Source organism: Bufo bufo, chromosome 1 (assembly GCF_905171765.1).
Source record: "Bufo bufo chromosome 1, aBufBuf1.1, whole genome shotgun sequence".
NCBI classification, from domain to species: Eukaryota; Metazoa; Chordata; class Amphibia; order Anura; family Bufonidae; genus Bufo; species Bufo bufo.
In genome coordinates, this window is record NC_053389.1 from 673,780,225 (window position 1) to 673,804,946 (window position 24,722).

Below are 24,722 nucleotides of genomic sequence, written 5' to 3' on the forward strand. Positions count from 1 at the left end.
AATAACAGCCTAGACATGCTGGGAGTTGTAGTTCTCTCCTCTTTTAACCCTCCATGTATTGCCCACTAATTTTTATTAGTTTTACACTGCCGGCAGTATTTCCAGCAAGCTGTTCTGGCATAGAACAACCTGCCAGAGCTCTGTGGATCTGACATTGCTGGAGGTTACTGGAATGCCCGCCGGCGCCATTGTATCCAGGGAGCTCCAGCAGGCTGTTCTCTGCCGAAACAGCTTGCTGGAACTACTGCCGTCAGTGTGAAACAGGCCTAAACGGGTCATTATGAGACTTGTAGTTCCCGTATCACTATTATGATGTTCTGCACCAGCTGAGGCGTATATTAGGTTTTGTTCATGCGCTAGTGACGTTTGCTGTTCTGCTCTGTCATAAGACCACAACAACGAAAATCACAGTAGTGCCAGGTCTGGAGCAACCGGACATGGGGGCCCAATTCAGGTTCTTGCTATGGGGATTTTTATGTACGGCCCTGGTGGTGATGTTAGGGAGTGCAGAGCCAGATGGCCAACCATGTCTATCTTCATTTACACTAGTTTTCAGGCTGCCGAAATGCCATACATTTCATTCTGGCGCACGGACTTCCTGAGGATGCACCTAATTTATGGAAAGGCCTGCGCCTTTTTTATAAATTACAAACGCAAAAACAAATGCAATAGCACTCTGCAACCAGCACTCTGTCCTGCCTCCATGCTGGATGTTGAATGAGGCATTGGTGTACATTTTGACCAAATCGTAATAAGCCACTCACCACGTCAAGGTCGCCTCTATGAGTGGTCCTTAACACTAGTTCCTACCTGTTTATGGGCCATGATAGCCACACAAAGTCCAGGTAGCGCAGGTACAGCATGCATGCCAGGCAAACTCTGCTTTTAACCCAGTCCGGTGCCATGACAGCTTTCATTGGATCCAGGGATGCAAGTACCAACATGCATGCTGAGCCCACTATATACTTCTCCTGGAGCCAAATGGCTACTGGTAGGCGATGTGCACCTGCATACAGGGTTGTGCTGACTGAATCCCCCACATTTTTTCTTTGTAGTATATATTGGAGGCGTGGCGATCTCCATGCAGTCATGCACACCTGACCAGTTAGTCTGCCCTGGAGGCTGGTTTTAAAGTCAGTATAAAACTGAGTCTGCTTATATAGAACCTACCAGTAGCCATTTGGCTCCAGGAGAAGTATATAGTGGGCTTAGCATGCATAAATTAGGCACATCTTCTGGCAGTGCAGGAAATTTCACAGACTATCATAAAATCTCCCCCCTAATGTGCCTACTGCCTGTAATTTCTAGACACTTCCTCTTGTCCAACCCTGCAGTTTAGTAGGCCAGCATCACAATGCCACACTCTTCAAGAAGTAGTCATTTTATGAGAACCAAACATATTCAATCCATGTGGTTGGTTCACTTTACACATTTTTGTATATTTACAACAAAAACTGTACCTTAGACGCCCGTCCATGTGGGCGACTGAGCCTGGAGAAAGTGTATGAATAAATATTCCAGAAATGCTGCCACAGTTTGGAACACTGCACAGTCCAATGCCCAGGCCGACTCCTGACTCTGGAGAAGGGAAGAACGATAAATAGCATTGTAGAGATACTGGAATTACAAGGTAGGGATATTTATCTCTTATGTAAACCTTAGGCCATAGTTGCACATGGCAGTTTATAACATGACTTTTTTTCTGCCAGGTCGATCTAAAAAGAGGAATAGTTCATGTTTTTCCTGATACATCTTCTAACTTCAGAATCCAAAATGAATACAAAAACTGCACCAACTGTGGCCTTATAAAGCCACCTAAGGTTTTCACACAAGCAATACACTGTACATCATTTGCATTAAAGGGGTTATCCAACCCCTGAAATGCTCCCCCATATGCCCGGGCCCCTCACACACAATGTACTTACCTGGCTCCCCAGCACCTGTGTCGCTTCTGATGCCCGCACAGCCGCCGCTGCATCTCCCTGTCACGCGGATGAAAACATCCGGCGTGGGGAGGGGGGTTAGCCAATAGGAATAGGATGGAGCCTCCCTAGTGGATTCGGCCCAACAAAAACTGTATGCTAAAATATGAATATGTTATGGAGTAGGAGCTGTAGCAAAGGTAAAATGCAATGTGCAATGGTGTACACATAGTATATACTTTTATAGGTAGCCATGCAATATGGCAAGTGGTGCTGAGCTCTGCTAAATTAAAAGTGATACTGCTTTTAATCTAGAACCAATGATATGGGTTTCACCTGTCAGTTTTCAATAATGGAATGATATTTTTGATGCCACTAGAGCACCACAGTATCTATAGCTGGGTGCCCAGATGCCAGGGGCTTCAGTGGCACATGTGGCTCCTAAGCCAATGGTTAGGGGATACTAGTATATATCACACGGTGTGACAAAGTTATACAAATATATCAATCATCCTGTGTGATCAGTATGCAAAGAATAATGTATAGTTTGTACCTTTATGTAATGATACCTCCATGATGACCCTGTCATTTGGATTTGAGTTTTCTGATTGCAGCGGGCTATGCTCTCTCACAGCGCAAGTGCTGTAGCTTTTGGAGCGAACCATTTGAGAGTTGCAGGATTTGATGATATCTGGTGCGCTGAGTCCTGTTCGAACTGTGAGAGTGATCACTCCTTTCTTCACTTGCTGATGGTTACAATTAAGACCATGTCACATTCTTATATTACACAGGCATGATATTAATCCCAGCAAGAAGCAAGCAAACAAGGGAATGCAAAAATCTTTGACTCGTCAAAGAAAACCTGTGAGTCCCTCAAAATGTTTCTTTGTTCTGTGCAAACAGGTATGTTAGTGAATATATACAGTACAGACCAAAAGTTTGGACACACCTTCTCATTCAAAGAGTTTTCTTTATTTTCATGACTATGAAAATTGTAGATTCACACTGAAGGCATCAAAACTATGAATTAACACATGTGGAATTATATACATAAACAAGTGTGAAACAACTGAAAATATGTCATATTCTAGGTTCTTCAAAGTAGCCACCTTTTGCTTTGATTACTGCTTTGCACATTCTTGGCATTCTCTTGATGAGCTTCAAGAGGTAGTCCCCTGAAATAGTTTTCACTTCACAGGTGTGCCCTGTCAGGTTTAATAAGTGGGATTTCTTGCCTTATAAATAGGGTTGGGACCATCAGTTGGGTTGAGGAGAAGTCAGGTGGATGGATACACAGCTGATAGTCCTACTGAATAGACTGTTAGAATTTGTATTATGGCAAGAAAAAAAGCAGCTAAGTAAAGAAAAATTAGTGGCCATCATTACTAAGAAATGAAGGTCAGTCAGTCAGCTGAAAAATTGGGAAAACTTTGAAAGTAAGGGCTATTTGACCATGAAGGAGAGTGATGGGGTGCTGCGCCAGATGACCTGGTCTCCACAGTCACCGGACCTGAACCCAATCGAGATGGTTTAGGGTGAGCTGGACCGCAGAGTGAAGGCAAAAGGGCCAACAAGTGCTAAGCATCTCTGGGAACTCCTTTAAGACTGTTGGAAGACCATTTCAGGGGACTACCTCTTGAAGCTGATCAAGAGAATGCCAAGAGTGTGCAAAGCAGTAATCAAAGCAAAAGGTGGCTACTTTGAAGAACCTAGAATATGACATATTTTCAGTTCTTTCACACTTGTTTTTTATGCATATAATTCCACATGTGTTAATTCATAGTTTTGATGCCTTCATACATATTCACACAACTTTACATAAATCACTAGTACAAGCGATTGTTTAGAACTTTGCAATATTTACTAGATTTGATCACCGGGTTATATTGAATATATAGTGCTGAGAGCCTCCCAAACAATTCAATGTACTAAACACACCAAAAATTAGCACCAAACACATGTATATATAAACATAAGAGTCTTTATTTAACATACATTAATTTAACATATATAAAAATATACTTTGTAAAAACAGCAGCAAGGAAGGGGGAAACCTTCAGTGAGGAAAAAACAACCCTAGAGGAGGCTGAGGGGTCAACACACAAGGGTATATAGATTGCAGTCACTACATATTCACACAACTTTACATAAATCACTAGTACAAGTGATTGTTCAGAACATTGTAATATTTAGTATCAGAGAAAAATGCCTTGATCTAAAGTTAACAGCTTTTTGAAAATGACTTTGTCTCTGAAATGTATGAGTAATCTGTCTTGATAAGACCAGGAAGGCTATTTGCTCACTGCATGATTAGGTTAAAGGGGTTCTCCAAGAGTATAAAATGTCCCTTCATGTGCCGGGCACCCCACATGGAATATACTTACCCCGGTCCCCGCACTGACGCTGCTTCTTCTCCCTCCACCTGGATGAAAACATCCGGTGTCGGGGGAGAGCAGCCAATGGCAGACGGGGACGAGCCTCCATAGTGTCACCGGCGATGCTAGGGAGGCTCGTCCCCGTCCCCATCTGCCATTGGCTGCTCGCCTCCGACACCGGATGTTTTCATCCGTGTGCAGGGAGAATCAGCAGCTTTGGTGCGGCGACCGGGAGCGGGGACTGGGGTAAGTTAGTATATTCCATGTGGGGTGCCCGGCACATGGGGGGACATTTTATACTCTTGGAAAACCCCTTTAATTTACCTCATACCAGTCTATGGAGTGGGGAGAAGGTGGAGAAGTGAACAGGAACTGAGTGAGACAAGACTCCATAAGAAACACCAAATAGACTGCTGCAGCTAAAGAGGAATTTTCTATCTCAACCCAAGTGCTCTATTCACATCCTTACAATTTAGTAGTTCTCTATAATGTTCTCCATAATCCTGGGGCTGCTTTTGAGTGAGTGTGAAAAAGTTTGGAAACAGATTCTCCTATTTTTTCTGTGTGCAGTGAATGGCAGCTAGTCTCCATCCACCAGATCCAGCATGCACACTGGAAAACTGCTAGAAATGGCAGGTACACACTGTACTATTGATTCATGCACAGTTTATTAAAAGGTTAGGTATGCATTAAAGGAATACTCCAGACTAAACTGGCACACTGTGTTATGCCCACTGCACGACACAGGAATTATAATACCACAAAATTATTTTGTCCCACAAAAATCAAGCCTTTATAACGAAAAAAGTAAAAAAAAGTTATCAGGATGAAAAAGGTTATCATCGGAAAAACGTGTTTTTATTGTGCAAAAGTAGTAAAACTTAACTATATATATGTATTTTTTATTGCTGTAATCATACTGACCCAGAGAACAAAGTTATCATGTATTTTGCTGCCAGTCTGTGTCCGACTCTGCTCCACTATCCTGGGCAGGCACACCCTGTGTGTTTTAGGTGAACTTCTCTATGGTGATGCTGGAGTTAATCTTTCCCTCTTGCTCCCTGTCCAGATGCTCACTAAGGTGCTGATCAGGTCTCCTATTTTATACTGGGCTGTTGGTTCCATTCAATGCCTGAGCTTTAGATATTCTAGTGTTTGCTAGTCCTGGTCAAGGTGTGCTTTTTCTGTCTGTCTACCTGTGTGTGAACTCTGCCTGTTTGTCAGCTCTGATCCTCCCTTCCCTGCCCTGACCTCACGGCTGTTTTAGGGATACACAGAAACTTTGCCTGCCTTGATCCCAGTCTATTACCTGACTATGAGTATTATATGCTTCTTCTGTGCTTTGCACCAGTGTCTCTGACCCCCATGGGTCAGCAGCCAATTACACCCAGACTATTCCAGATCCCTGTATATTAGTAAACAAGTGAATACCAGAGGACCACCACGACAATGCCCTTAGGTTTAGCCCTTAGGTTGGCACAGTGGATCCACACCCACTGCCTGTTACCTCATGTTATTTATGCCGAAAATGATACTGCTAAATTTTTAATGTTAAAATTATGTGGCAATATTGAAGTTTTTTCCCATCCCCCCCAGAAGTAGTTAATAAAAGTTGTGTGTACCCCAAAATGGTGCCATTAAAAACTACAACTTGTCCTGCAAAAAACAAGCCCTTCTACAGCTACATCGACGGAAAAATAAAAAAGTTATAGCTTTTGGAAAGCAACGATGAAAACATAAAAAAAATTGCTTGGTCACTAATAGTGTTAAGCGGAGCAAGCTTTGGATCAGAGATCCAAAGTCGCATTGGTCAAAACTTTATTTGAAAGCTGTACTGAGATCCGTCTCTGTACAGCAATTAAATGTATGGGCTTCGGTGAGGTGACATTGGTTATCACGAATTCGGTGAATAACTTCAGACTTTGATTTTTAAACTTGAAAACCTTTTTAAAACTTGAATCTGAAGTCAGCTTTGGTACCGAGGGACCAGCTGTTACCGAAACTGTCTTCAGGATCAAGTTTTAAAATGGTATTCAAGTTAAAAAACTGATGGCCGAAATTATTTTCAGAGATAATGGATCTATGATCCGAAGCTCGCTTCGTTCAACCCTAGTCAAACAAGCCCAAAACAGGCTGGTCACTAAGGGGTTAAAGGGGTTGTTCAGGCTAGGGATATTGATGGCCTATCCTTACGCTAGGTCATAATATGAGATCCAACACCTGGCTCCCCCATTGTGGCTGTAGTCGCTGCGTCAGATTACTGCAGCTCAGCAACCTTTCACTCTGTTAGGGGCACTTGAGCCCTAGCTATGGAGCAGAGTCTATTATAGGAAATGTAATGCCTTGCACAAAAGTGATCCCGATCCCGATTAGCATAGTGCCATACCCCTTGAAATTTTGATAAATACTTAAATAATTTCCCAGAGCCCCAGTGTTTTTAGCTGTTGTTACTTGTAGTTTCTGTGTTTCCTTTAATATGTCAGTGCCGCCTTTCAAAGTATATCCAAAAATCCTGAAGGTGTTCAATAAGGAGTAGCAATTCTTACCTTAAATTTCTGTAGAGCATCATTATGTGTTAGGCCGTACATTGACTCTCCATTAAGTTCCAGAATTTCATCCCCTGCAATAAAACACTTTGGAAAATGAATTATGTGTGGGCTCATCAGTGGGATTTTTCTGTCATAACACAGTGAAATCTAATAGGTTCTGTTAAAAGTAGCTACTGATTGCCCATGTCAGAGACTGCTTTTATATACAGCAGGTATCTTCTGTAATGAGGGATTATTAGATGGAGTCTGTTAAACCTTGATGCCTTGTAGTGCTATCTCAGTTGTAACAAAACCTTTCACTTAGAAATCCGTTTTTTTTCATTCTGGAGAAAAAGCACCTTTGAGTCCATATGCCAATGAGCAGTTAAGTGCACTGAGGGTGGGCCCCAAGCCACTGAGTGCACTCTTTCTCCTTCTGCTTCCTCTGCCAGCTCCTCCCTCTTGATTGACAGGGCCAGGTTCCTGCATAGTCTTCTCATCTGACCCTGTCAATCAAAAAGGAGGGGGGGGGCTGGTAGAGGAAGCAGGAGGAACAAGGCTTGGGCCCGCCCTCGGTGCACCTAACTGCTCATTTTCATAGATTAAAAGCACTTTCTCTCCAGAATATAGCAATGGTAAATTTCACAGTTACTTTTAAGCTCTGTACATTTTATACTCACCCATGGCTCAAACTGCAAACAGAATGGCTTATTCAATCTATTATTTTTTTTAGAATATGGGCAATGTTTCATTTCAACCTAATATTAGTGCAGGGATCAGCAACCTTCTTTAGCCCTAGAGCTGTGGTGAAACTACAACTCCCAGCATGCACGCTTGCTTGGCTGTTCTCAGAACTCCAGTAGAAGTAACTGGAAATGGTGGGAGTTGTAGTTTCACAACAGCTGGAGTGCCAGAGGTCGCTAACCCCTGAACTAGTGTATGAACGTATGAATAAGGACTTATGTGCCACAATTCTTTTTCATGATAGACATTTTAGGTCAAAGATGAATAATACTTACATTTATTATACTGTATATTTTATGAAAGCATGTCCAAAACTAGTGGAAAACTCAATTTGTTTTACACACTTTGGAGACAGTTACCTTCTTGTAGCCTGCCGTCAGCTGCAGCAGCTCCATCCGGAAATATTGTCTTCACATAGATGCCCACTGGTCCGTAGATGCTGTCCTTCCCTCCTACAATGCTGAAACCCAGTCCCTGCCCAACAACAGTAGATGTGAGTGTTAGATGCCATAGCATACTCTATCAGTAAGGGTACCATATACTACCCTTTAAAAGAATAATGGGCAAGATTTATGAATATATTTACTAAATACCTAACAAAATTCTACTTCTTGGCTCCACTGAAGTGAATAGGGTTGAGCTGCAATATCACACACATCCTAAGGACACATGTGGCACTGGTTCTAGAAGAAAGTATCTATATTGGCCCTTCAGGTACAATCCCTTGAACCCTTAGTATTGCTATAGCTTTGCCGTTATGCATCTCTTTTGACACTTTTTTATGCCAAGATTGAAATGTATCCTCTTTCCGCAGAATACCGGATAAGTATTTGATTGGTGAAGGTCCTCCATGATCACGAGAATAGGGTTCCCATGCCTCCATATGAATGGAGCGGCAGGGTGAGGACACGTCTCTTCATTCATTCTCTATCAGACTGCTGGAAGTAGCTGAGTGCTGTTGTATTCCTGCAGTCCCATAGATATGGGGACAATTTCTATCTTGGCACAACCAAGAAGAAGTACATGATGGGGCTGTTTGTATCTAGTCTGAATACAGAAGGTGTAATACACTGTAATGCCAAGGTCACACACACAGTACCATAGAGGTGGACCATGAGGGCACTATAGGGAGGCCCAGCCCTGTGTAGGTCCGTAACAATGAGAACTTGTGCAGAGCAAAACAAAATGAGAAGGAATTGGTCCAATATTTGTGGAAAGGCTGTTTAGAGCCTTGTTGGCAAAACGCAACATCATAATGGGGTCCATTTTTATTGTGGCTCTGAGACCCCTCTCTTCTGTGTGTACACCACTCTGCAATACAATCTAGTTTGTGTACACATTTATTAGATGTATGGTTCATACATCTATTTAGCCTATCCATTACATTGCATTTTAATCATATTATTAATAGCATTTTTCAGACACCTCTCTGACAAGTGACAATAACAGGTGTGGACGGGGCAGTATGTTCTATTAATTAATAACAGGATTCGGCTCACCTTGCCTTGGCCCTTCATTAAGATAATATTGGAAATGACAGAAGCATGTGAGGAGCTTCTCATGTTCATTAATTGTGCCGAACTCAGTGACCTTGATGCACGGGAAACACCCTGTAAGCATGGAGGATTTAATAAGACATCATTGACGTGACTGTTACTAAATCATTAAGTTAATGGGATGTAAGATGAAAATACATTTGTTGGTGACAGTGCAAGTGTGAAGATCCGCTAATAGAGATGAGCGAATTTTTAAAAAATTCGATTCGGCTGCTTAACAGAGTGTAAAAAACAAAACAAAAAAAAACCATACTTTCCTCATCCATTTGCATGCAACGGGCTGGCTGCCATCTTGCTCGAAGTCTGGTGAGAAATCTTGCGCGGGCCATGATGATGTCATCACGCCGGCCGGCGTGGTGACGTCATACGTCACCTCGCACGGGATTTTGTGCGAGATCTTTAGGCAAGGTGGCGGCTGGCCTGTCGTGTGCAAATGGATTATGGAAGTATGATTTTATTTATTTTTTTACACTATTTAAGATAAAATTGATTCGCTACCACGAAGCACAAGGAAATTCGGCTTCACGTTGAATTGAATTTATTCTGAAATTCAGATCGAAGTCCACTTTGTGGGCTTCGATTCACTCAACACGATCAGCTAACATTGAAATACTAAAGCATGTGTGGTGATGGGTTTGTATAGGCCGATGAATTATATTTTATATAGAAAATGGACTGTAAACACTTTGGGTCAGATTCTCTGGGTAACTGCAAAGTCAATAAGTAGAAATATTGGGGGGCAGGTTATTAAGGGGGTTGTCTGAGATAATAAAAAATTCAGACAAGCCCTGCAATAGCCTAAAATAAAAAATCATGTTTTAATCATCTCTTTCTCGAGTGCCATTCTTTGTGGTGCTGGTCCTGTTTTCCTGCTGCTTTTTTACAAACTGCAGCAGAGACTACAGCATGTGAACGCTGCCGCAAATCTGTCTAACCCTAAGGACAGTGATTGGCTGCAGCAGTCACGTGCCATACACTTAGGGCTCTTTCATACAAGTGAGTTTTCCATCCAAAGGAGATGCATGTAGTGAACACATAGCCTCCGGACTGAATCCTGACCCAATCATTTCAATGGGTCCATTTTTTACGAATCATCTTTACATTCAGGAGAAATTGCAGCGTATTGTGCGATTTTTCACGCAGCCCTGGTCCCATTGAAGTGAATGGGGCTTCCGTGAAAAACAGAAGGCATCCAGATGCAATGCAATTTTCACTGACGGTTGCTAGAAGATGTAAATTGTTATTTTTCAGTTGTTCTTTACACGCGTGAAAAAATGCATGTAATCCGGATACAATCGGGATGCAAATGACGCACAGAAAAAAACCATCACTTTTTTACTGAACAGATCCTGACACAATCTGTATTACTTGTGAGAAAGATGTCACCACCAATGCTGTGAAATATACTATGAAGAGGTTTTAATGCTGTCTCCATACAGCATTAAAATGTATTGCCTCCGTGTGGGCAAAATTCATCTCACCCGAAGTTGCGCAAGACTTCGTTGAATTAATTCGGTAATCACATCTGCTTCTTTTAAAACATTTTAAAATAGCAATCCGAAGTAGGGTTTGGTACCGAGGTACCAGCCAGTACCAAACCTGACTTCGGATTGCTATTTTAAAACATTAGAAAAATTGATGTTTTTAATGAATACACAGGCTTCTATATGCCAAGTGTGTATGAGATGTGTATGAGCGGCGGCGCAGTGTATTACAACTGCTCTGTCCATTCACTTGAATCAGACAAGAATAGGTCATCAGTATCATAGAACTGCACAACCCCTTTAAACCTGGAAGACCAAACCTTACTGTGTTTGTATAAAGTTTGACTACAGGATATTAAAGGGGTTGTCTCATTATAGACAATGGGGGCATATCGCTAGGATATGCCCCATTGTCTTCTAGGTGCGGGTCCCACGTCTGGGACCCACCCCTATATCGAGAACAGTGCCCCGCAAGTGAAAGAGGGCGCACTGCACATGCGCAGCCGCCTTCCATTCATTTTCTATAGGCCCAGCGAAAATAGCCAAGTGCTTGCTCGGCTATTTCCATCGGCCCCATAGAAATGATTGGGAGCGGGGGCTACACGTGTGTGGTACGCTTCCGTTCACGACTTTAAGGAGCTTGTTGGTGTCCGGACCAGAGTCCTCCAGCCACCACCTTGCGGGATCCGCACCTATTACAATGGGGGCATATCCTAGCGATATGCCCCCGTTGTCCATGATGAGACAACCCCCTTAAGTCACTAGGCTCTTACCTGAATTGCCCCTGTAGGACAGTCGAATTGCTGAGACAAAGACTTCCTGCTGCTGCACAGGTTTGCTGGCCTCTCTCTATACAGTGATTGTTTCTTAGTTGCAGGCGGGTCAATTTCACCAATCCAGTACGGGTTCACATTCACACCTAATACAGATATCAGAAAATATTCACAAACATGAAAGATGCAACATATTTGTTCTGAAGGCATGGAAATATTGCTAGACACTGCACTGATTATATCAGCTTGAAGGAAACTACAAGTTGACACCAGAGGCTCCCACTGGAATTATTAATCCCAGAATGTGCTAAAGGTGACCATGATGATGTACTTGCTGTTGTGGAGACTATCAAGGTCAGCTCTGGTAGCATGTACTGCTTACTCATTGCAGTATGGAGGCATTTTGGTTAGCATTGTTGCCTTGAAGCACCTGGGTTTGAACAACACTTGTATACAGTATGCATTTTATCTTTTATTTTTGTTTCCTCCAATACTCCAGAAAACATGCTGAGAGGTTAAACTGGCTTACTATGAAAATTGACCCTAGATGTTGGGTGGATGTTGGGTTATAAGCAATGACTGACTTTCCTGCTCCGCCACTCTTTACATACAGTCAGGTCCATAAATATTGGGACAACGACACAATTCTAACATTTTTGGCTCTATACACCACCACAATGGATTTGAAATGCAAAGAACAAGATGTGCTTTAACTGCAGACTGTCAGCTTTAATTTGAGGGTATTTACATCCAAATCAGGTGAACGGTGTAGGAATTACAACAGTTTGCATATGTGCCTCCCACTTGTTAAGGGACCAAAAGTAATGGGACAATTGGCTTCTCAGCTGTTCCATGGCCGGGTGTGTGTTATTCTCTCATTATCCCAATAATAATGAGCAGATAAAAGGTCCAGAGTTCATTTCAAGTGTGCTATTTGCATTTGGAATCTGTTGCTGTCAACTCTCAAGATGAGATCCAAAGAGCTGTCACTATCAGTGAAGCAAGCCATCATTAGGCTGAAAAAACAAAACAAACCCATCAGAGAGATAGCAAAAACCTTAGGTGTGGCAAAAACAACAGTTTGGAACAAAATATTAGCATAATTAGTGCCGATTTCACAATCGCGAATATATTGGTGCACTCTATCTGCATATAAAGCTATTGTAATGTTCTGCTGTGCCAACCATTTTCTCCAGTCTCAGGAAACTTCTAGCAGCTTGAGAAATGTAGCTATAGTGACCCGCCTGTATTTTGCGCGCATTACGTGAATATTACATTGCCAATTTTTAGCGATCAAAAAATAATCTTGAATTCGTGAATATATGACAAATATTCTACCAAATATTCACAAAATATTGCAAATTCTAATATTGCCCCTGCCGCTCATCACTAGCGATATTCGTCTGGCTGAACCCCGACATTTATGCCAGAAAGCTGCCGGAATGACAGCGGGACCTCATTACAGTCAATGGGGAACCGGCAATGCCGGATCCAGTGAACTCTGGCAAGCTGTTCCGGCTAGCTGCAAGTCACATATTGGCCATAATAGTGTTATTCCTTATGAAAAAAAAATTTCTAAAAAATACCTGAAATGACAGATGCACTTTAAGTCCTTTGTGCCAACAGCCCCAACACACATCATGATTTACACCAGTTTTGTGGCGTGAATAATAACTAAAACCTACGTCTGCTATAAGCTGGCGTAGATTTCACTTTGGACACACAGATTGTCATGGGATGTGCTTAATTTTTGATGAGTCGTACGTCTCATCATAAATAAAGCGCATCTTCCGGTGCCACAGGGGATATCAATGCTTTGTGTAAAGCTACAATGCTAGCATTGCAGGATTGTTCTAATAACAGAGAGGGTATGGCACAAATATCCTATGTCTGCTCTTTGAGTCCATCAAAGTACAACATTTCTCATTTCTGTGTAAAGCTGTTCATGAACACTAGATGTCACTCTGTTTCAGGTTTTTGTGCCAAGCAGATTAGGTTATTCTGAAATAGTATGTCTAGTTTTTTTCCTTCTGTTTTATAGATGTATACTTCAGAATTTGCCAAATGTAGCATCTTAGTTATCAGTTTGCTTGGTTATAAAGCATCTCCCTTTTCTCCTAAATTGCATCTTCCTTGTGTAGAAGCACACGAATAATGTATTTCAAAGTATATGACTTTAGTGGGAACTTGTGAATTACAAACAGCAGGATAGGTTATCAATATCAGATTGGGCCAACTCCCAGCACCCCTGTCGATCAGCTGTTGGAAGGGGTCGCTGCATTCGATCATTGTTCACATGGCCAAGATGCAGCTAAATCCCATTCAAGTGAATTGGCTAGAGCTGCAATACCAAGTGCAGCTAAAATACAATGTATGACGCTGTTCTTGGTAAGCTATGAGGAGGCCACAGTCTTCTGGTGAGCGGTGGCCTCCTTCAATAAACTGGTTGGCATGTCATCAATGTTAAACTCCCAGAAAATATCTTTAGTTGTTCATTTTCTAATCTTTACAATTTACGAAAGAGTGAATAGACTTCGGAGGAAACTTCCGAAGTTGATTCGCATAAAACTTTGTTTGAATACGGTACGGAGCGAGCGTTCTGTACAGTATTAGGATGTATTGGCTCAGATGAGCCGAAGTTATTACTTTCGAAGTCTCGCGAGACTTCAGGTAATAACTTTAAAAATTTATTTCTACTGTTAAAAGCCTTTTCCTGAACTCGGGTTCGGTTCCAAGGGACCACTTGGAACCGAACCTGAGTTCGGGGAATGTTTTTTTACAGTAGAAATTCATTTCTAAAGTTATTACCCAAAGTCTTGCGAGACTTCGAAAGTAATAACTTCGGCTCATCTGAGCCAATACATCCTAATACTGTACAGAACGCTCGCTCCGTACCGTATTCAAACAAAGTTTTATGCGAAATAACTTCGGAAGTTTCCAATAGCCAATACATCCTAATGCTGTACAGAGCGCTCGATCAGTACAGTATTCAAGCAAAGTTTTATGCAAATCGACTTCGGATGTTCCATCCAAAGTTGATTCGCTCATCCCTATTTATAATCTATAAATTGTACCCACATTAGTATTTTCGGTGCCAATACTTGACACTTCTATATATTAATTGTTCAAAGTTGAAACGGTTAGTGGAAAGAGCACTTAAACTTTAGAAGATTTATTTTTCTTAGTTTTTTTAAATTAATAAATCAAGACTAAATCTCATGGTGAATTATACATAATTATATGGTTTAGAATGCAGTTTATGAGCTAGTCAAGATCCCCTTCACCAGAACATACTTGTGGAATTACTACGTGTCCTGACGCATGGAACCTTCATTTGTAGCATACAGTGATTTTCCAGTTTAGCTTGACTTTCTATAAAAGCATTCAAAGCAGTTTCCTGAAAGACAGAACATTCATGGTAAGAAGTAGAATTCTAGTTCATTACTTTCAATAAAGGGTTAAGATTACTGATCTGTTTCCTGTGGTTAATCTGTCTACATCAGTTTTGTAGACAAAGGTCTTGCAAATCCAAGCTGGGGTTTCAGCGCAGCCACGTGCCAAATGTGGTAAAGTACTGGCAAGCTGTCCGTTGGTTATAGAAAACATTTGCTATGTATACATTTAGCTCAGCAATCTTCCCCGAAAAAGTGTTTATGACGAACACGCTGAAATAGGTTCAGTTTCTAAATTCTAGTAAACAAGGCCAAGTTCCCATCGCCATTTACCTTTCCGTCCTTCTGATCCGTCCGAAGAATTAATAACGGATCCTTTATTTTGAACATCTGTTGTGCTTAGTTTGCATCTGTTTTTGCCAGTTTTGTCTGAGATCCGTTATTTTTGACAGGAGAAAAGATGGATTCCAAAAAAGTGCTTGAAATACATTTTTCTTTCTGCACTTCTGATGGATCAGAAGAATGGAAAGCTAACCGGTAATGTGAACTCAGCCTTAGAAAAGTTCTGTATCAACAGATACCATATTATAGATGGCACAATATCATATGCCACCAAAGTGAGAGATTAGCCAACCCCATTGAGGGGTTGATACCCCTTTAAAGTTAGGATATGCTTTTACTTTAATTGGTGAGAGTCTGATATATGGCATTTCCACTTATCCTAAGAATAAAGGGTCTACAGGGATAGTTTACTGCTGCGCCCCCTTAAAACGTGATTGAATAAAGACAAACAAAACAATGGGCTCATGCCAGCTTTCCAAGCACAGTGCCGTACATTGTATAGCGGCTGTGCTTGGTATTGCGCCTCAGCCCCATTCACTTCTATGGGGCTAAGCTAAAACTAGGCCATGTGACTGATTGTACGGTGACGTCACATGGTCTAGGAAGAGGCCGCGGCACTCACGGAGTGCCCAGCCTCTCCTTACAGCGGATCGACGGGGTAACGGGTGTCGGACCCCCGCAGGTCTGAAATTGACGACCTATCATGAGGGTAGTTCATCAATGTAACTTACTGAAAAACCTCTTTAACCAGCACTGCATCCCATTCATTCTCAGGATCTTTAGAGGTTACAGAGGTCGGATTTTACCAGTCATAAAATGATGGCATATTCTAGGGATATGCTCCTCGTGTATGAAATGGGAAACTCCTTAAAGAGAATCTGTCACCATGATATTGGACGATTATCTGTAGTAGTACATAAGTAGTACTGCAGATAAGAAATCCAGATCACTAATTTTTTATTTATCCAGATCACAAATTTTTTATTTATTTAATTTTTTTATTTTTCTACTGCTCCTCATTCTTCGCTGTCAGCACTCAATGCTTCACTGAGATACACAGTCTAGCACTGACGCTGTGGGAACGGGAAAGTAGGAAATAAAAAAAATACTGATCTGCACACCTTTTTTGCAGTACTACATATGTAGTGCTGCAGATAATAGGCCGAACTGGATGGACAAATGTCTTTTTTAGGCCTTATATACTATGTTACTTTGTTAATATCATGGTGACAGATTCCCTTTAAGGTGCAGCTTAAGTCAGATTTATAAGTGATGTAAACATTTCCCCACTCATTAGGTCAACCTTACCATACATGGGGCTTTATAGTAGTTTGAACCTGTTGCAGTTTCAATATTGATCTCAGTTTATCAGACGAGTAGTTCAGTAGGTCCTGAAAGGTGACAACTAGGGATGAGCAGACATGTGGAAGTTTGGGACCCAAACTTGACCCGAACCCCACTATACTTTCCATTATATCATGGTTATATCAGAAAATAATAGCATTCTTAAGACAGAATGCAAAACAATATGGCCATTTAGGGGTTAAAAAAACCCAAACAACTCACTTCATCCACTCGATCGCGCTGCAGCAGCTTCTTCTATCTTCACTGAACAGGACCTACCAAAGGACCTGCAACGTGCGCGATGACGTCACCATGTGGGAGAGCGCAGTGACGTCATCGCGCACATCGCAGGTCCTTTGGCAGGTCCTGTTCAGTAAAGATTGAAGCTGCTGCAGCTCAATCAAGTGGATGAGGTGAATTGTTTGGGTTTTTTAACCCCTAAATGGTCATATTGTTTTGCATTCTGTCTTAAGAATGCTATTATTTTCCAATATAACTAAGTTATAACGGAAAATAATAAAATCACCCGAACCTGGACTTTAGTGAAAAAGTTTGTGTTTGAGTCTGGGTACCTGAACTCTCAAAGTTCGGTATGAACCTGAACTTTGCAATTCGGGTTCACGCACCGACAACTATTGTCTATTTAATCTATGGTTCTTTGAATAATTCGAATGCTTTGACCTTTTAGATTACCAAACTCTAATAAGTCTGGGTTCACACTCTGTTTTTGTTGTATTTTTAGCATGCATTTTTTGTTTTGGTAGCGGAGCAGTAAAACAAAGGTTTGGGAGTTCATCAACCAAAGCAAAAACACATTAAAAACACAACAACCTCAGAATGTGCCCCCCAGTCCTGAAATATAGTATAATTGGTAATTCATTTAATAAATGAATACATTATGGCACACGCCATGATTGCAGAATAATTTGACTTTTCACTTGTCTCGTCACGTTTTAAAAGGGGCAAAATAAAGTGGGTGATGCTTAGCGGGAGGGGGCGTGACCTCCAGCAGCCCGCTGGATTTGCAATCATTTATTCCAGAAATGATAGTTTATACCCACGTCAGCGTAGATTTGCCTCTGCCTCTTAAAATTTGGCCCATTCTGCACCAATGGACTTTATACTAAGACTGACATAGTGGTAGTCTTAGTACATTTCCCACAATGTTTTTGTAGAACTGACCTAGATATTCTAATCTATGATATCTCACTATCTGTTTAGCCTGTCAGCAGAAAATCACTTACCTTTAGAAGTGATTTGTCGCTGGGCAGGGCTATTATTCTTCCTGTGACATCAGGCATCGTGCCATCTATGTGCAGTGAATCAGCTTTGCATGATTCAATATCTTGTATACTTTCATTGATTTCAGAATACTTTTCTTCCAGACTGGACCCATCGTCACTGTTCTTGGAGTTACAGAGAATAAGAGACTTGGATATAGACCGGAAGTTTTTGGGTTTCTTTACTTTTTCCCCAGTACTGTTCTGTCTGCTCATCTTTAGCGAGGACATAAAGATGCTGGTTCGCTTGTAACCATATTTGTTGGGCATGTCAGTGGTTATTTTTACATCACCCACAGTGCAACATTATTTCTGTAAGTACAATGAAAATTGTTATGATATTTTATTTAGTAGATATGTAAGAGTACAGCCAAGAACTCATGATTTTCTTGCATAACGGAGCCCTTTACTTCACATGATTGCTCATGACCAGCATCACTCCTTCGCAGAGTTGTTTGTGTAATCTCCACAGATCTAGCTTTTTACTTTTCTTTTACTTGGTTATGCAGCCATATAATGGAAAGTGTGGGTTGCTATGTTTGGCAGTACTAGGTGTGCAATGGTTCTTTGGGTTATAATTTGGCATGCCCCTTCAACTTGGCACTGGAGAACATCCTCAAATGCCACAATTGATGGGGATCTTCATGGTTCCTTCCCCATAGCCAGTGTCATGCCTTCACAAGCATTAATATTGTGTGCATTTCTTATTCCCCAATGTAATTTATTGCTCTTGCTAATTACTTTGCTAATCGCGCCATCTACTGTTTTATACCATTTCTTATACTAGTAATTAGCTCCTGCTGAGCTCTCTTAAATTTGGCCATTCCAGCCACCTTAGTTTTCCTATCTGCCCCTTGGGTCTTGCCCCTTCTTCTTGCAGAAGCCATCGTGTCCTCATGGAAGCCAGACATGTTGTCTGTCTCTCTCTACCATTTGCTTCATCCTGATGTTTAACCCTACCATAGCACAGTTGGTGAGTCTTACTTACCTTTCTCATCACCACACAAGGTTATCTCTGCATTTACTGTGCCTTTAGCTGTACCCATGCTAATACCATGCGGTCAGCCTCCCTCATGGTTAGTCAGCCATCTTGCCTACATCTGTCTTATTCATGCCCATATGTATTTCTACGTTTGTGTTTACATATGCTCTTACTATGCTATGTCATGTATACTGTGTTATGTATATATTTGCCTCATAGTAAGCACTGTTATATTTATTGTTGTAGTTTTACACTGACCCTTTCAATAAAAGCTGTAGAGGACCCCCAGCGTCTACCTCAGTGAATTGCTAGGGAAGAGTTTAGCTGCCCTGCTCATTCTCCTGCCAACGTGTGAGGGTGGCAGAACAGCCAGTGAGAGGATGCAGCGATAATTGTGTGTTGTTCACGTGGACTGGGGTGAGTTTATAAGTTGGGAGAGCATTTCTTTTGACTTTGATTTTGGGCATTGGCAGTATGAGCTGATGAACTGAGTTTGGGGTGCTCCAGCTGGGACTAGTGCTTAGGACCTTTATCACAGAGGAGTCCAGCCAAGGAAGACGAGAATGCAGGGCCAACTGCAGCCGGATTCGCTCCATTTATTTCCTATTCAGCTGCTTCTACTTTATGCAGCTGAAAAGAAGGAAAGAGGAGCACAGCCGGATGTGACGTCAGAGGAAGAGCCTCGGCCAGTCAGGTGATCACGTGATCCCAGACGGGATTGTGGAATTGGTGGAGCGACAATTGTGGAATTGGTGGAGTGTACGACTGAAGGTGTATTCTCTCCATAGATTAGCTGGAAGAGCCATTTTAGCTACAGGCCAGGAGAACACTTGAAAGGTGTATTCAAATATGCAGGTTTTGATAAGGTTTCCTTAAATTTTTGATAGAGTTTTTTTCAGCCAAAACTTTTTTTATTTTATTTACCTGGTTTGTTTTAAAAAAAACCTCCATAAAACACTGAAAATAACATGTGAATATACCCTGATAGATGTAATCACATATCCTTGTAAGAAGACCACAAAGAAACTGACAATAGTGATTTACATCAGAAAGGCCATTGTAGAAGGGATGGTTCCTTCAAATCACAAAGTATCGCTGACTATATGTAAATAATTGCCCACTAAAATAAGGTAAAATTTGGGTAAATATAGATGCAATTCTGGTGTGTCACTGTTTGGGTGCCATTACATGGCGCATGCAAAGTACCGCTAATTTCCATTCTTCACCTGTATTTGCTATTGTTCACTAATGTGGGAAGTTAGCGGTAATCCACATGGCTCCTTTATCTAAATTACTACTAAGTGCCAATAGACTGTTCGCAAAAAATATCTCACTAGTGAGGAGAAGAATGGTAAGCCTGGCATTCCACAAGGTGGCCATGATGTGGCAGCTGCAAGCTCACCCAACCACAGCAGCCAATGGCTTATCAGACGTGTTCTGTCCAAAGTAGTGATGCCATTGGCCAACACAGCTTGGTAAGATTTCAGGCAGTGGGTGGGTGAGATTGTAGCTGCCACATGGAAACACAGCCTAATAAAGGAGAACTGATTATTGGATAGATATTCAATACATATTCTGTAGTCTGGTAGAGGAGACACCTAGATAGGTCCCCATGGCAGCAAGCCTATTGGAGGTGCAGTCTATGGGAAAAATGAAGTGAGGCAAGCATACCCTCTTTTCCTCAGTTAGTAGTCATGTTAGAACTATCCCTATATTAGAGAAGCTGGTTATCAAAAGCCACTGGTACTCAAGGCCTAGGTTTCAAAAATGCTCGAACACGTCTCCATAGTGAAATGATAATATTTTATTGTTTTGGAGAAACCTGCAGGAGATATGGCATCATTAATAGGCCATTCACTATCTTTAGGATGGATATTGAGAGCTCGCAGATAGGATAGCATTCATGACTTCACTAAATGAATGAACTAGTGTTATACAGACGGTGTGGCAATAAGTAACTGTAAAACTGTTCAGTGTCCCTCTATGACCCTTCAGAAGTCTGTAAGATTTACAGCGATCATTCAATAAATATTTTCGAGTTTGTTACTTCACAAATGAGCTGCAATATGTGCGCTTAAAAATATTTATTGGCTTGCAGAATTCTTTGCCTCTGTGTCCACAGGACTTGGCCAAGGGTGAGGTTTTAATTTATAGTTGTTTTAACTCATTCTGACTTATGCTGCTGTCATACAAATGACTCAAGCTCAGTTTATTACTTATTTAGGTTTGTTATGTAGACAGTTTAACCAGTAATTATTGTATATGTGTCCAGTGTTTATATGCGCTGACATTTTAGCTGTTCCTTTAATGTAGCTCATAACTTCATAGTTAGACTCCATTGCAACATCTTAAATACCGTATTCTAGTACGGACAGTAATTGGAAAGTCTCAGTTATGTGGTACACAGCATTACAACCAAAAAAGGAAAGAAGTTAACTCATATTCTAGACTTATGGATGAGCAAACTTCTTGATATTCATTTCATACCCAATTCATCAATTTCTTTAAAAAAAAGTAGATTTGTGGCCGAATCGATTTTACATGAATAAAAAGAGCTGAAAATTAGTATATAACATTCTGGGGTCTCCTAGGACTCAGGTTTATTTTTCTATGTTGTCATTCTCTCTTAGTTTTTTGGCAAATTTTTGTTCTCCCCCCCCACACTCAAGCTGTTTAACACAATGCCAACAATAGAAAATAATGTCAGAGTGACACTGACATATATAACTATGGGTAAACGTATGGTTGAAGGTGTTAAAAAACGGTATATTTAAAAGCACACTGTGATGGGACCGAGCATCCAAAAATTATGCCTTAACAGGGACACATCCCTGCCCCTGTTTTTACACACATGTGTTAGTGTCATAAGAAATGTCGGCTTGTTCCGAACAAGGGTTCAAAAATGATGCGTTAATGGGGGCAGAATGCCTGCCTGTATTTAACCACTCACAGGTATTATTTGTCAGAAAAAACAGTGGCTTGTTCTGAAGTTGAACAAGCCTAGAAAAATTCTCCTTTTTGTTTGAGAGAAGCAGTCTTGCAGTAATACAATGAGTTCACTAACATGGGTATACTAATAGTGTTATTGCAGTGAAATGCTTTTGCAGTTTTCTGTAACTGAACGGTATGATGCAGTAATACAATGCTTTTAATAGCACAGATATACTGATGCACTGAAATGCGCTGAAAATGCCCAATTACAAATGGAAAATGGAGGTTTTTAGAAAAAAGGGGCAATTGTTCAGCATATACAGCAAAATTTATGCTAATGGCGTGCCAGCAATAAGCCTATGAACTGTAGAAACTTTAGATTAAAAAATATATATATAAAAAAAAAAGCTGGCTGTGTGTCCATATACAGAAAAAAATGAGTCATGCAGAACTTGCCTATATGAACTATGAATGAACACACAGTTTGACCAGTCCCTCACTCTCTATGCTATGCTTTTCCTGACAAAACCGTGAAATCTACCCAATTATATCTCCCTGTAGTGTCCCTAGTACAGCTAGATTACTTGCTGGCGTGTATTATAGGTTTTTATCAGACACAGCCAATACACCTTCTCTCAGGTTGCAAGTTGAACACAGAATGGCATTCTATGATATTCTCAGCAAAAGGATCTGCCTGAATCCTTCCCCTGATTGGCTGATCGGGCTGCCTGTGAAATTCGTAATGAAACTAATTTGTTTACAGTCAATTCACTAATCTGTACATAGACTATATTACATATAACACAAATGTGAAAGAAGCCTAAGCTTAAGGTTGTGGTATAGTCGGATGATCGATGCAATAAAGTGTTCACTTAAAGACTTTAAACTGAATCTATCTATGTAATATTAGCATATTACAGCTATCGGGTTGTATTCCTAAAATTGGTAACATTTGACTAATAGGAGCATTGAAAGAATACTGCTACCTCATAGTTATGTCTGGTTTACTCAGGTGGAGAGCACTCCCACTACCCCTGACAGAGAATGCAGATATACATGACAGAAGCTATCAATCACCACCCTGAGTCCGCTGTCCGCTTCTTCTATAAGCAATGGCACAAAATGTGTTTGTGCTGTTTCAACTACTAGTAGTACAGACCTGTAGCTGTAGTGTGCTGAACTCCTACAAGGCAACGTTTTCACTAAACCTATACAAGATATGCAGTCTTAATCCAGCATTTCTAATACCTCTTGATTTTTCAAAGGATTGACCACCTAGGGAGATGCTAGGGAGGCTCGTTCCTGTCACCGCCTGCCATTGGCGCCCCCCCTCACCCTGACGCTGGATGTTTTCATCCAAGCAACAGGGAGATGCAGCAGCGGCCGTGAGGGCGTCAGAAGCGACACGGGTGCCGGGGAGCGAGGTAAGTACATTGTGTATGAGGAGCCCACGCATATGGGGTGGGGGCATTTCAGGGGTCAGATAGACCCTTTAAATATTAAGGGGGTAATTTATGAAATATGGTAATTTTTTTTAATGTTAAAATGTCACAAGTGCTGGCGCATGCAATATTTTATTTTGCACACAATTTTACGACTTTGACCTCCTGTAGCACCCCATGCCATCAGCGGGGGATCATCACCCCTCCGAACAGCTTTTTAAAGAGGAGGCGGTGCTCCATGCGAGCGCTGCTTCCTGTTCAATACGGAAGTTACAGCGGTGTAGTGTAATAACAAGTACTCACTGCACTCACTTGAATGGACCAAGTATTTGTAATTCCACTATGCCACCGCTCCACAGGAGATGACGCATAGTGTAGCCAAGAGGAGGCAGCGCTCGCATGTAGCGCCACCTTCTTTTCAAACAGACGGGTGTCAGACCTCCACCAATCAGACACTGACGATCTATCCTGAGACTAGGTCATCAGTATAAGGCCTCAAGCACAGACGGTTGTTTTGGTCCGCATCCGAGCCGCAGTTTTTGCGGCTTGGATGCGGACCAATTCACTTCAATGGGGCCGCAAAAAATGCGGACAGCAGTTCGTGTGCTGTCCGCATCCGTTGCTCCGTTCCGTGGTCCGCAAAAAAAATATAACCTGTCCTATTCTTGTCCATTTTGCGCACAAGTATAGGCAGTTATATCAATGGCTGTACGCGCCGTTCCGCAAATTGCGGAACGCACACGGACGCCATCCGTGTTTTGCGGATCTGCAATTTACGGACCGCAAAACACACAACGGTCGTGTGCATGAGGCCTAAATGGCAGGACAACTCCTTTACTGCAAAATGTGTAGATTAGATCACATTTATCTTTGGTAACATTCTCGCCGATGTCACAACTCTCAAATGTGGCAACTCCACGCCAGGCCTACTTTTAATGATAATTTAATGATTTAAACCCCATTGCACGTCCACCAAATTAGCCCCACTTACACAAACGAAAGACACAAAAAAAAACACTGCATATAAAAATTCCCCCCACCCCTATGAAAAGGGAAGATTTACACACAGCAGAAATCCATGCACATGTTGCAGGAAAAACCCTATTCACATAGATGGAAAGGATTTCTGCAGTGAATCTGCTAAGTGTGAACATACCCAAAATTTGAAGCTTATGAAGGATATAAAATTGTATAAAATAAATTGCACTATTCAGTTTGCTGGAACAGGATTTCCCCTTTTACAGGTTATCATCATCTGTAAATAATTTACATAGCCATAACTGCTGTATATTCATGATGACATATGACATATATGTACACTGCAAATGAAAGACATAGAACCATAGATGGAAGTAGTCTAGACCCATTTTTGCAGCTTTTTTGAAATCCTAAGAAACTCAATTTGAACAGCCTTTCTGATCACTAATATATTTGACTACCTTCATTAATTGCGATTGCTGCGTCTGATCTCCTTCCAGCTCTACATCAAACTTTTATGAACTGGTGCCAAAATCTACTGCACATGTAAGGGGATCTTGTGCTGCAGTAAATCAGGCATCTGCCTTCTTATTTTCAATATCTATGACTGTTGAGGTACTGTATTTTCCTGTATTTAATCAGAATCATT

General features: G+C 41.3%; 1 protein-coding gene across 2 annotated transcripts in view; it reads right to left on the bottom strand.

Moving 5' to 3' along the window:
- Window positions 1–24,722, bottom strand: part of IL16 (interleukin 16) — a 145,375-nt gene that overhangs the window by 62,417 nt on the left and 58,236 nt on the right. For both annotated transcript variants that reach the window (XM_040414077.1, XM_040414076.1), the window contains 8 exons: window positions 17,705–18,052; window positions 14,677–14,779; window positions 11,383–11,528; window positions 9,069–9,179; window positions 7,929–8,043; window positions 6,844–6,917; window positions 2,476–2,668; window positions 1,461–1,578 (listed from right to left, as the gene is read on the bottom strand). In XM_040414077.1, coding sequence (XP_040270011.1) covers window positions 1,461–1,578; window positions 2,476–2,668; window positions 6,844–6,917; window positions 7,929–8,043; window positions 9,069–9,179; window positions 11,383–11,528; window positions 14,677–14,779; window positions 17,705–18,010 — 1,166 coding nt within the window. In that variant the 5' untranslated portion in view covers window positions 18,011–18,052. The remainder of the gene's footprint in view (window positions 1–1,460; window positions 1,579–2,475; window positions 2,669–6,843; window positions 6,918–7,928; window positions 8,044–9,068; window positions 9,180–11,382; window positions 11,529–14,676; window positions 14,780–17,704; window positions 18,053–24,722) is intronic.